General features: G+C 39.1%; 1 protein-coding gene across 1 annotated transcript in view; it reads left to right on the top strand.

Annotated features, from left to right (window-relative positions):
* birc6 (baculoviral IAP repeat containing 6) overlaps positions 1 to 12761 on the top strand; it is a 212235-nt gene that overhangs the window by 17012 nt on the left and 182462 nt on the right. The window contains 7 exon segments of the mRNA XM_008125474.3: positions 624 to 817; positions 2238 to 2349; positions 7122 to 7204; positions 7870 to 8092; positions 8176 to 8336; positions 9336 to 9394; positions 11343 to 12737. Coding sequence (XP_008123681.2) covers positions 624 to 817; positions 2238 to 2349; positions 7122 to 7204; positions 7870 to 8092; positions 8176 to 8336; positions 9336 to 9394; positions 11343 to 12737 — 2227 coding nt within the window.

Raw genomic sequence — 12761 nt, 5'->3', positions numbered from 1 at the left:
CTTTCATTTACACACTGGGTTTTTTTGTGCTTAGGAAGCAATCTTTTTCATATTGAAAATAAATAATATTCTTGATTGAGTGAAACTGGCTCAGTTCCATCATTGCTCTTTGAGTTTCCCCAGATTTCAGAACAGTAGGATATAGTCATAAAGAAGGACTACAAATAATTGCTTGAGCTGAGAAAACCACAAGTAAAGTTCTGTTTATACAACAGTTTCCATGTTTCCTTTACTGCTGTGGTCCCTTGTACAATATCTGCCAGAAATGGCTCCTGAAAATTGGGGAGCTCCCCAGAACATTGTGTGTGAAAAAGAATGACTCTGGGAATCAGGACGCACTGACGCAAGATCCATATCATTTTTCAACCATACTCCAAAGATGTTTCTTTTTCTGCTTTTGTATACATTATATAAGCAGATTTTAAAGATTACTATGCAGAGCTCTTGTATTTGTACTCTATGGCATCATTAATGCTTCTAGTATCTTGTGATTAGCGTAGCTTCCTGCAGAAGAATGAAAAAGCAGTTCCATATTTCTTGTGCATAAGGCAAACCTCTCCTGCTTGACTCTAGTGTTCTGTAATGTTTTGGGTATTAAAAGGTGTTTTTCCCTCCTCTTCTAGTGGGCCACAGTTACGTTCCATCTCCCCCATCATGTATTGAAGTCCATTGCCAGTGCCATTGTAAATGAACTCAAGAAGATAAATCAAAATATTGCGGCCTTACCTGTAGCTTCATCTGTAATGGATAGGTTATCTTACCTCTTACCCAGTGCACGACCTGAACTTGGTGTGGGGCCTGGCCGATCAGTGGATAGGTATGAAAAAGATTACTATTTTTAAAAAAACTTTTACAAGTTATTGTATCTATATAGGCATTGTTTATCTTCCCTAATCTGAACAAACTCGAAATGACTGATGAAGCCGTGTAAGGGTTTAATGTGTTGAAGTGCTAATTAAAGCCAAACTTCTCTAGATGGCTTTGAAGAGTGCATGAATATTCAAGAATAGGACTGGTGCTAGCATAGTTTTCTGAAAAGTACAGCTTGGGTATGTATACACTTGCTGTACATATATTTATTAATGGAAGTCCTGCCCAGGCTGTAACCCACAAAACCAAACATAAATAGCAGCAATCTAGGACCATCCGCTGGTTGATAAACAAATGTCTGTAAACTTCCTCCTCCAACATGGCTAGTGAGTTGCTTTTAGCACGGTCAGTTGGAGTTGTACAGGTGTTGTCTTTAATGGGCAAATGTATTGATATGGGGGCTGGTTTTAACACACCACCCCATGTTCAGCAGGGAGACAGGTGAATTGACTGTATTTTTCATATTGGCTGTACTTTTCAAGATCTGTATTGTTCATTAACTCTAATGAACAATACAGTTCTTGAAAAGTACAGCCAATATGAAAAAAACCCCTCTTAATAGGAGCCTCCGGTGGCCTAGGGGATGAAAGCCTTGTGACTTGAAGGTTGGGTTGCTGACCTGAAGGCTGCCAGGTTCGAATCCCACCCGGGGAGAACACGGATGAGCTCCCTCTATCAGCTCCAGCTCCATGCGGGGACATGAGAGAAGCCTCCCACAAGGATGGTAAAAACATCCGGGTGTCCCCTGGGTAACATCCTTGCAGATGGCCAATTTTCTCACTCCAGAAGCAACTCCAGTTGCTCCTGACACGAAATTTTTTTAACTCTAATGGCAATAGCTGTTTTGGGGACAGTGCTGTCAATGGCAACTGTGTATTCACGGAGAGACCATGTTGAATATTCTAAGTAGGAAATTAAAAGATGGGAGAGAGTAGCTCTCTTCAAGCATACACAATTCAATGTGTGAAGAGCAGAGATTGCTTTGTTTTCCAGCCTTGCTCCCCCCTCCACTTTTAATGTTGACAAGAAGAGTCTAGCAGTACTATAAACCTGTTTGAGTGAATATAGATATAGTAACTAGCATAACCTTCAATGTAGCTGCTTTAGATTGACTGTTGTTACAGTGTTACTTTATATCTTCTGCGACGACACCAACTTTTATATAGATACATATTTTGCACTTCCCTAATTATGTACAATTTTGTGGGCTTGAAGGATATAGGGGTATGTGTGATTATGTGAGCAAGCTCTGGCTGTGAGTAAAGTGCGCATAAAAAACATTTATGGAGGACGACATTTAGAAGGGTAAAGAAATTATGAACCTCTTGCTATCTCCTAAACTTGTTATTTATTTCCCCCCTTTAAAGGTCTTTAATGTATAGTGAGGCTAACAGACGCGAAACATTCACTTCATGGCCTCATGTAGGTTACAAGTGGGCACAACCAGATCCCATGGCTCAAGCTGGATTCTACCATCAGGTAAAATATGAATACTCTTGATAATTTGGAAAGCCTAGACGTATGCTACTACAGGATTGGACCTCCAGATGTTTGGAACTACAACTCCCACAATCCTTGATCATATGGCATATGTCCTCAGGGGAGGCCCTTCTCTCGGTCCCACCATCATCGCAGGTGCATTTGGTGGGAAAAGAGAGGGCCTTTTCGGTGTTGGCCCCACGGCTCTGGAACTCCTTCACTAATGGGGTACAATCAGCCCCTCCTTACTGACTTTTCGTTCGCAAATTAAAACCTTTCTGTGGAGCCAAGCCTTCCCAGATGAATGATAATAGGCACTGTCAGTCTGATAAATATTTTGATAATATTTGACAAATAACTTCAGTTGCCGGAGATTATGGATATCTTTAAATGGTGCTTTCTGTAAGTTTTCTAATTTTTGTATTTGATATGAAATTTGAGTATTTATATCGGGATATTATGTTTTAACTTACTATGTATTTGCATTAATTTTATATGTTGTATGTCGCTTTAAATCCCACCCACGGGAGAAAACTGGGATAGAAATGAATAAATAATAATAATAATAATAATAAGAATAAGAATATGTGGCTGGGTTTATGGGGACTGACTGTAATTCTAAAAGGTGCCATGTTGCTGATTTGAAAACAAGCAGCACTTTTGATCCCAGAAAGAGGCAATTAGTCATGCTTCGCTACTACATGGAAAAGTTTTGTTGGTGAATCCCTCTTATAAATATTTATAAGAGGGATTCACCAACAAAATCTTTCCATGTAGTAGCGAAGCATGTACGTATAGTAGAGTCTCACTTATCCAAACCTCGCTTATCCAAGCCTCTGGATTATCCAAGTCATTTTTGTAGTCAATGTTTTCAATATATCGTGATATTTTGGTGCTAAATTCATAAATACAGTAGTTAAAACATAAGATTACTGCGTATTGAACTACTTTTTCTGTGTAATTTGTTGTATAACATGATGTTTTGGTGCTTAATTTGCAAAATCATAACCTAATTTGATGTTTAATAGGCTTTTCTTTAATCCCTCCTTATTATCCAAGATATTCACTTATCCAAGCTTCTGCCGGCCCATTTAGCTTGGATAAGTGAGACTCTACTGTATCAATTTTGTTGCTCAAAATCTATATATATAATGGAATCACAGCCTAGGACTAAACAACTAAACTAAATGCACCAGAACCACCAAACTTGGCAGCACAACACACCATCCTTGCCCCTAGGTTCCAACAACAAAAAGAAAAGAAAAACAAAGTTCTAATTAGAGGGAGAGGAATAATTGTTTTTATCCTATTGCTGGCAGTTAGAAGGCTAAGCTCCGCCCACTTAGTGTGCTGCCAGTTAGAAGCCTAAGCTCCCTCCACTTGGTTTGCTAGCAACTCACTCAACCCAGGGCCTGTTCAACCAGGCTTCTTCCCCACTGCCTATAAAATGCAGACTATCTTATTTGTACTGGATTATATGGCAGTGTAGACTCAAGGCCCTTCCACACAGCTGTATAACCCGTTTATAATCTTATATTATCTGCTTTGAACTGGATTATCTTGAGTCCACTTCCATATAATCCACTTCAGTGTGCATTTTATACGGCTATGTAGAAGGGCCCTCATATAATCCAGTTCTAAGCAGATTATATAGGATTATAAATATACAGTAGAGTCTCACTTACCCAACATAAACAGGCCGGCAGAACATTGGATAAGTGAATATGTTGGATAATATGTTGGGCCGGGCTGTGGCGCAGGCTGGTGAGTAGCCTGTTGCAATAAATTACTCTGACCATGAGTTCATGAGTTCGAGGCTAGCCTGTGGCGGGGCGAGCACCCGTCAATTAAAAAAAAAAAGCCCCTGCTCGTTGCTGACCAAGCAACCCAAAAGATAGTTGCATCTATCAAGTAGGAAATAAGGTACCACTTATAAAGTGGGGAGGCAAATTTAACTAATTTACAACGTTGGAATGAGGAAGTGCCGTCACAGTGGATGGTGAAGCAGCTTCTCCCCCCTGTGGCCAGAATCGAACATCCCTTCAGGTGAAGGTTAAATTGCCTCTGCGTCTGTCTCTGTCTCAGTTTGCTCTACATGTATATAATGTAATCCACCCTGAGTCCCCTTCGGGGTGAGAAGGGTGGAATATAAATACTGTAAATAAATAAATAGTAAGAAGGGATTCAGGAAAAGCCTATTAAACATCAAATTAGGTAATCATTATACAAATTAAGCACCAAAACATCATGTTATACAACACATTTGACAGAAAAAGTTCAATGCACAGTAATGCTATGTAGTAATTACTGTATTTACAAATTTACCCCCAAAATATCACAATGAATTTAAAACGTTGACTACAAAAACATTGACTATTAAAAGGCACACTGCATTTCATGATCCAGAACATTGGATAAGCGGATGTTGGATAAGTGAGATTCTACTGTAATATGAAATAATTACTGTGGTAGAATAATACAGAACAATATAATCTCTAAAACCAGGACAGTAAATAAAGAGCAACTTTATTTTCAGGGAAATTGGGAATTCCACAAAGGAAACATTCAGGGCCAGCTATCACCTCCCAACAAAGGAATCTTCCAGAAAGGAAGCTGAGAAGGGAGAGAAGCACTGTGTATTATCAAAGTCATTATTACTATCATTACTATTATTATTATTATTATTATTATTATTATTATTATTATTATTGTGTTGCTTTGAACTGTGAAAATGAACACAATCTGGCTTCAAGTATTCAAAAACACTAAAATCAGAATATATAAAATTAATGTGGTATAATAAAACAGAACAATACAATCTCTAAAATCAGAACACTAAATAAAGAACAACACTGAAAACATGGGAATTTCAGACAGGAAACAGTCAGAGCCAGCTAACACCTCCCAACAAAGTATTCCCATCACCAAATTCTGCCAAATCCTCTGTTTTTTGAGGGCCATAGCCGCTTTTTTTTTGAATGTGTGCACTCAAGCACTGCATATGGGTACTTCATCTACACAGACAGTAGAAGCACATAAAATATCACAAAGAACACCACTATGAAAACAAGGGAATTCCAGACAGAAAACAATCAAGGCCAGCTAACACCTCCCAACAAAAAAATCCCTCAGGGAAGAAGCAGTCCAGGCTTTAAAGCTGCAAGGCCATTACATGCTAATCATTTTGCCTAATTGCAGCTTTCATACTTGCCTCCAACAGACAAAAAAAAAAAAAGAACAAATAGAAATATTGTATATTCACAAGCTTTAGGAAATAATATCCCCTAATGGCGCAGCGTGTTAAAGCGCTGAGCTGCTCAGCTTGTGGACCGAAAGGTCGCAGGTTCGAATTGGGGGAGCAGAGTGAACCCTCACTGTTAGCCCCAGCTTCTGCCAACCCAGAAGTTTGAAAACATGCAAATGTGAGTAGATGAATAGGTACTGCTCTGGCAGGAAGGTAATGGCACTCCATGCAGTCATTTCACATGACCTTGGAGGAGTCTACAGACAACGCCGGCTTAGAAATGGAGATGAGCACCATCCCCCAGAGTTGGACACGACTAGACTTAAAGTCAGGGGAAAACCTTTACCCTTTACCTTAACTACCAACAATTCCTCAATACTTTATTTCCCATACCACCATACTTTGCCACAGCAATGCGTGGCCGGGCACAGCTAGTAAAAGTATGTAAACAAATAATGCTAGTTAAGTAGTACTATGTAATAATATATTGTGCTGAGTACTCAAACATAACATCTGTTGCAAACAAGGATTTTATTGGGCTTCTGTTAGTATTGTGCCTTTAGATCACAGAAATATGAATTCCTTTTATTTCTGATCATTATAGCCATTCAGGTGCCTTTGCGCATAGTTTGAAAACCAGTCTTGTAATTCAGCATTGTATTAGGCCCCCGCATTCAAAAATTGTAACAAAAATGCTATTCAGCTTTAAGAATAGTATTCTGCTTTATAGCCTGGTTGAAAACCAAGGAAAGTATTTGGCTAGATCATTAGGGGATGCTTATACTTATGTCCCACATAGCAGTTGCACAAACACACACCCCTTATGCATTTCTACATAGGCAGAGATCTCATCACATGCCCACATTTTCCTTGCTTACACTCCACTTCATCTAGGGCTGGATCTACACTGCCATATAATGCAATTTCAGAATGCAGATTAACTGCATTGAACTAGACTATATAGCAGTGTACTCATATAATTTAGTTCAATGCAGTTAATCTGCATTCTGAAACTGCATTATATGGCAGTATAGGTCCAGCCTTGGTTCATGTGCACACACACTTGCTCCCCTTGCAAAAACCCAATATGCAGAAATGGGGGATTTAAAATTGTCTGCTTTGATCGATCTAGGAATCATTTCCATGGGAATGGATGTGATCCCCTCTGAGCTTTCTATTTCCTTGGTACTATTAACATTGGGAAAACAGATACGTCAAAAGGGGGGAGTTGGGGGGGGGGGGGTTGGGAGATTCTTTCTGCCTTCACCCACAGATCTTCATAGAGCAGCAATTTCAGTAATAGGATCACTGTCTCAACCCTGTCAATAGCAATGCCAGCAGCAATGCCAGTAGGTAGAGTAGCATGGAAAGGTCATGGAAAGGTGAGTGAGGGCCACAGCAGGAGAACCTAAGAGCAGCCTGGAGGCTTAGGTCGTGCACCCCTGGTCTATGCTGATTCCCATGGAATTAAGCTGAGGGCTAAAAGTTCCCTGTTTTAAGATTAACATTTTTTCTATTTTGATTATAGCCTGCCTCATCAGGAGATGACAGAGCCATGTGTTTTATATGTAGTGTGTGTTTGGTATGCTGGGAGCCAACAGATGAACCTTGGTGAGAACATTTTAAATGCAATCTTTTAAAAATGAAATGGTGTTTGATTTAATTGTAATTATTATAATCTCTCTCTCTCTCTCTCTCTCTCTCTCTCTCTCTATATATATATATATATATATATAATATCTTGCTTGATTAATATCTAAGGACAATCTTTGAAGATCTTTCTAGATTCAGGAAGTTAATATGCAAGAAAGCCACTGTCCATGAAAGCTAGAAAATGTTATTTGTATCAAGTTAATAATGAGTGAGATGGTTTATTGTGATCTCTCAAGTAAACTTTGAGATACTTCTTGTATTTCAAGTTATATAGTTCTTCTGTAATTTGTATGGTGTAATTAAACATTCAAAAATAATAGTATTTAACTGCTTTCAGTTACTGGATTGGATCTGGATTCTGCAGAAGGGAAGGGGAGGAAGGAGGAATCAGTTTTCACTGATATCCTCTTTACCATCTCGTGCAGTATTCCACTGAGTCCTTCCACCCACCCGCCTCCACACAGCAGATATTGAACCATCATAGGGAAGGAGGACTTAGCAAAAGTAATCTCACTGAGAGACAATTCCGTTCACAGGCATTCAGTACCTTGTATTGCAGTGAAATATTTAACGGGGAAAGTAACATTCTTGCATTTTAACACTTACCTTTCTAATCCGTTAAGGTCTGAACACGAAAGGCATTCTCCAAACTGCCCATTTGTGAAAGGCAAGCACACGCAGAATGTGCCTCTCTCAGTCACACTGGCAACAAGTCCAGCCCAGTTTCCTTGTACAGATGGCACAGACAGGATAGTCTGCTTTGGATCTGGAAGCTGCCCTCATTTTTTAGCTGCTGCAACGAAACGAGGAAAGATCTGTATATGGGATGTCTCAAAACTTATGAAGGTATTTTGCCATTAAGAGTTTGGATTTTAATTTTATGAAACAAAAATTGTACTCTAAATTTAATTGTGTTTTAATTTGTTTAGGTGCACTTAAAGTTTGAGGTCAATGCTTATGATCCGGTAATTGTACAACAGCTTGTTTTGTCTGGTGAGCAGTGCTCAGGGGTAGATTCACGGCGACCAACAATAGCGTGGATAGAGGATTCGTCAAGCTGTTCAGATATACCAAAATTGGAAGGAGACAGGTATGTGAATAAAGCTTCATTTCAGTACTTGGCATGCCTAGTGAACATGCTAATTATTTCACATTGTATTTGACCATTGGAGTAGTCATCGATATACACATTTGCTTAAAGCTGACTGTCCGTGGGGGGATATAGGGATGCTATGTCTGAAAATCTTTTCTATGGAAAAGGAGTTTCTTTTTTCACTTGTGGTTCAATTTTATAAAGGAAAAAGATATAAGAAAAGTTTTCCACATTTGAATCAACATGAGCATGGGCAAAATATGTGCCCTGAAATGATGCTGAGAAGCCAATAAGCTCTTTTTCTCTGTAGCAGTGAGTGAAAGTCAAGCCCCACCCAAAACCCACACTTCACACCATCACCCACACTTTCCCATTTGCTTTAAAAAAGCAATTAAAAAGAAAACTGAGTTAGAATGATGATGAACTTAAAATAAACATAGCCATTGGCTCTGCCTCGCGCAAAGAAAGGTGGCCCCCTTTTTGCTGTCAGACGAAATACACTTCATGGAGAAAGTGGGAGGGGGAAAGTATTCACCATACTACCAGGAAATGCAGCCCAGGGACAGGGAAACAAGATCATCTGAACTGAGCCAGCGGATGGGTTTCAAGTAGGAGGTGAATCTAGATCCAGCACAATGAGAGTCAGGGCTGCATAGTCTTATCAGTGGCTTATATAAATGTATATGTGTGTTTATATATGTTCAGTGATTGTACGTGTTTTCACTTTTATAAGAAGCCTTCAGATCCAGATTGGGAAAGGGCGGAGTAAAAATATCATCAGCAACAATAGCAGCAACAGATACATTGGATCTCATATAGAGGAAAAGAGGGATATAAAATAAATTAATAATAATATACTTAACAGTATTAATTCATTTATGCAATCTGATCACGGACAACTTGTGTTAAGATTTCAGTTGATGAATAAAGTCGTTACTGTTTTACATTAAATAGCTCCCTTGGCTTCAGCATCTCTAATCTTTGTCTTGTCCTTAGTGATGATTTACTGGATGATTCAGACAGTGAAGAGCATTCCAGATCAGAATCAGTGACTGGTAAGTGTATGTGTGTATATAGTGTGTGCATTATGTGATATATGACCATTGGCAATACTTAAGAATGAAGGGCTTGTATTGCCTATGTTACTTCTAGCCTTTGAAATGTTTTGATTTACATTTTAACAAACTGATGTGTGAAATGAACTTTGAGCATTTGTACTTTCAAACTAAAGGGATTCTTCCAGATTATTATGTTTGAGACATAAAAGCATGTACATAATGCTATTCCTAGCCAAGAAACATACTTGCAATTTACTCTGTAGAGTCGTTCACATGTAATGCTGAATCATATTTTTTTTTGGACTCCTATGCTCTGACCAAATGGTAACTTGTCTTGTATGGATAAAAAGTCAAATTTGCTTAATTTTGAGCAATTAGAAAGGGAGGAAACTGAAGTCTTTGAAGGGTATTCCAGAACATGACTACTTATTACCTTTGATTGAACCTTATGGGCCCATTAAGACAGGGTGTTACAAAGCATAAATTATTAATGTAAGTGAGTTTGCATGAACCTTGGGCTGTCCCACACCTTTGCACATCTAGAGATGAGGTTTAAAAGTTTCATCTCACATGACAATGAGCCATAGTTTGTTTGTTTGTTTATTTATTTATTTACAGTATTTATATTCTGCCCTTCTCACCCCGAAGGGGACCCAGGATGGATCACATTATATACATATAGGGCAAACATTCAGTGCCCATATACACATAGAACCGAGACAGACACAGAGGCAATTTAACCTTCTCCTGAGGGGATGTTCGATTCTGGCCACAGGGGGGAGCAGCTGCTTCATCATCCACTGTGATGGCACTTTCTCATTCCAACGTTGTAAATTAGTTACATTTGCCTCCCCACTTTATAAGTGGTACCTTATTTCCTACTTGATAGATGCAACTATCATTCGGGTTGCTAGGTCAGCAACGAGCAGGGGCTTTTTTTTTTAATTAACGGGTGTTCGCCCCGCCACGGGCTGCCCTCGAATTCATAACCTCATGGTCAGATTTATTGCAGCAGGCTACTCACCAGCCTGCGCCACAGCCCGGCCCAAAGTCTGTAAATAATGGGTTATATCAGGCATGGGCAAACTTTGTCCCTCCAGGTGTTTTGGGCTTCAACTCCCAGAAATCCCAGCCAGCTTACTGGCTATTAGGAATTTTTAGAGTCCAAAACACCTGGAGGGCTGAAGTTTGCCCATACCTGGTTTATATAATGGGGTTTAAGAAGGCATAAAACCATAGTTTGGTAATCTGATTTAAAGAATATTCTATAATTTATATTCAATATACGTGTTCTGTAAAACTGCTTATCCCAGAAACAGTCTGATCGCCATTTTCCACACGTGATGGTGGTTAAATAATTTATATCACCTACTTTGTAAATTGGGTGCAAAGCCCATTTATTATTTCCCTCTGAATATATTTTGAATTGCTTTTGCATGAAGAACAGTATTAACAGTGTTTTCTGCTTGGGATAAACAGTATAAAAATCTTGTAATGGAATGTAGTATTTCATTCATGTTGATTGTGTGTATTTGAACTTGTTGAAGTGTTATTGAGTGGACAAGTAGTACCTCGGTTTTTTCAGATATTTTGTGAGGATGCCATCAGATTTTATTTCTTCCTGTTCTGAGGAATTTTTGTCTCTAAGCAGTCTCACATTTATAGGCATATTCCTCCTACAATTAAACATACACATGTAATGCCATGTGAATATTATCATACTAGTTAGGCAACCAGAATTGACTGTTGCTTACTATTAACTATGTGTCAATTTTGGATTTGCTGTTAAATAATGTGTGTGTCAAATGTTATTTTGGCTGACCTCGTTAAGCACTGTCTTTATTGATAGAAGCTGCTATATAATCATAGCTGTTAAAGGATTTTCAAACTTTCTTTCATATATTGATGAATTTGTTTTTCTAACACAGTTTGCTTTATCCTAAAGGACATACATCCCAAAAGGAGACCATGGATGTCAGCCTTGATATAACAGCCCTCAGCATTCTTCAGCAGCCTGAAAAACTTCAGTGGGAAATAGTTGCAAATGTACTTGAAGATACAGTGAAAGATTTAGAAGAACTCGGGGCGAATCCTTGCCTATCTAGCTGTAAGAGTGAAAAGATGAAGGAAAAGCACTTGGAACATCACAACATTCCCTTTCCTTGTTTATTAGCTGGAGGTTTATTAACATACAAATCACCTGCTACCTCTCCTGTTAGTAGTAATTCTCAGAGGTCACTGGATGATTTAAGCAGGACTCAAGGTGGTAGTGCATCAGACCAGGGATCAACTGACAATGAATCCTGTACTAATTCAGAACTGAATTCTCCTCTGGTAAGGAGGACTTTACCCATATTGCTGCTTTACAGCATTAAGGAATCTGATGAAAAAGCCGGAAAAATCTTTTCACAGATGAACAATATCATGAGTAAAAGTTTACATGATGATGGTTTTACAGTTCCGCAGATCATAGAGATGGAGCTGGATAGTCAGGAGCAGCTGCTCTTGCAGGATCCTCCAGTGACATACATTCAGCAGTTTGCAGATGCTACCGCTAGCCTAACTTCTCCAGACTCTGACAAGTGGAGCTCTATGGTTCCCAAGCCTGGGACTTTGGTTCAGTGTCTGCGACTGCCAAAGTTTGCAGAGGAGGAGAATTTTTGTGTAGATTCAATCACTCCTTGTGCTGATGGAGTTCATTTGCTAATAGGACTGCGGACATGCCCTGTTGAATCCCTGAGTGCAATAAATCAAGTAGAGGCCTTGAATAATTTGAATAAATTAAACTCGGCACTATGTAACAGAAGGAAAGGGGAACTGGAACCCAGTCTTACTGTAGTGAATGGTGCAAATATCAGTATGATCCAGCATGAGTCCTCAGCAGATGTACAGACGCCTTTGATAATTCAACCAGAACAGCGGAGTGCTAGTGGTGGTTATTTGGTACTTTACAAAATGAACTATGCCACTAGGATTGTGACTCTTGAAGAGGAACCTGTAAAAATCCAGCATATCAAAGACCCCCAGGATACCATTACCTCACTGATTTTGCTTCCTCCCGACATACTGGATAATCGAGAAGATGACTGTGAGGAGCCTGGAGAGGAAATACAGATAACTTCTAAAAATGGCAGTGAGCGAGAGAAAAGATCAGAAATCTCCACTCTTGGACATTTGGTAATAACCACTCAGGGCGGATATGTAAAAATTTTAGACCTTTCAAACTTTGAAATTCTGGCCAAAGTGGAGCCACCTAAAAAGGAAGGCACTGAGGAACTAGATAAATTTGTCTCTGTCATATACTGTTCGGGCACTGACAGACTATGTGCATGCACCAAAGGTAAGATCTACAATCCATTATGAA

This window comes from Anolis carolinensis, chromosome 1 (genome assembly GCF_035594765.1).
Source record: "Anolis carolinensis isolate JA03-04 chromosome 1, rAnoCar3.1.pri, whole genome shotgun sequence".
Classification (NCBI taxonomy): domain Eukaryota; kingdom Metazoa; phylum Chordata; class Lepidosauria; order Squamata; family Dactyloidae; genus Anolis; species Anolis carolinensis.
This window is presented reverse-complemented; position numbering and strand designations above follow the sequence as displayed.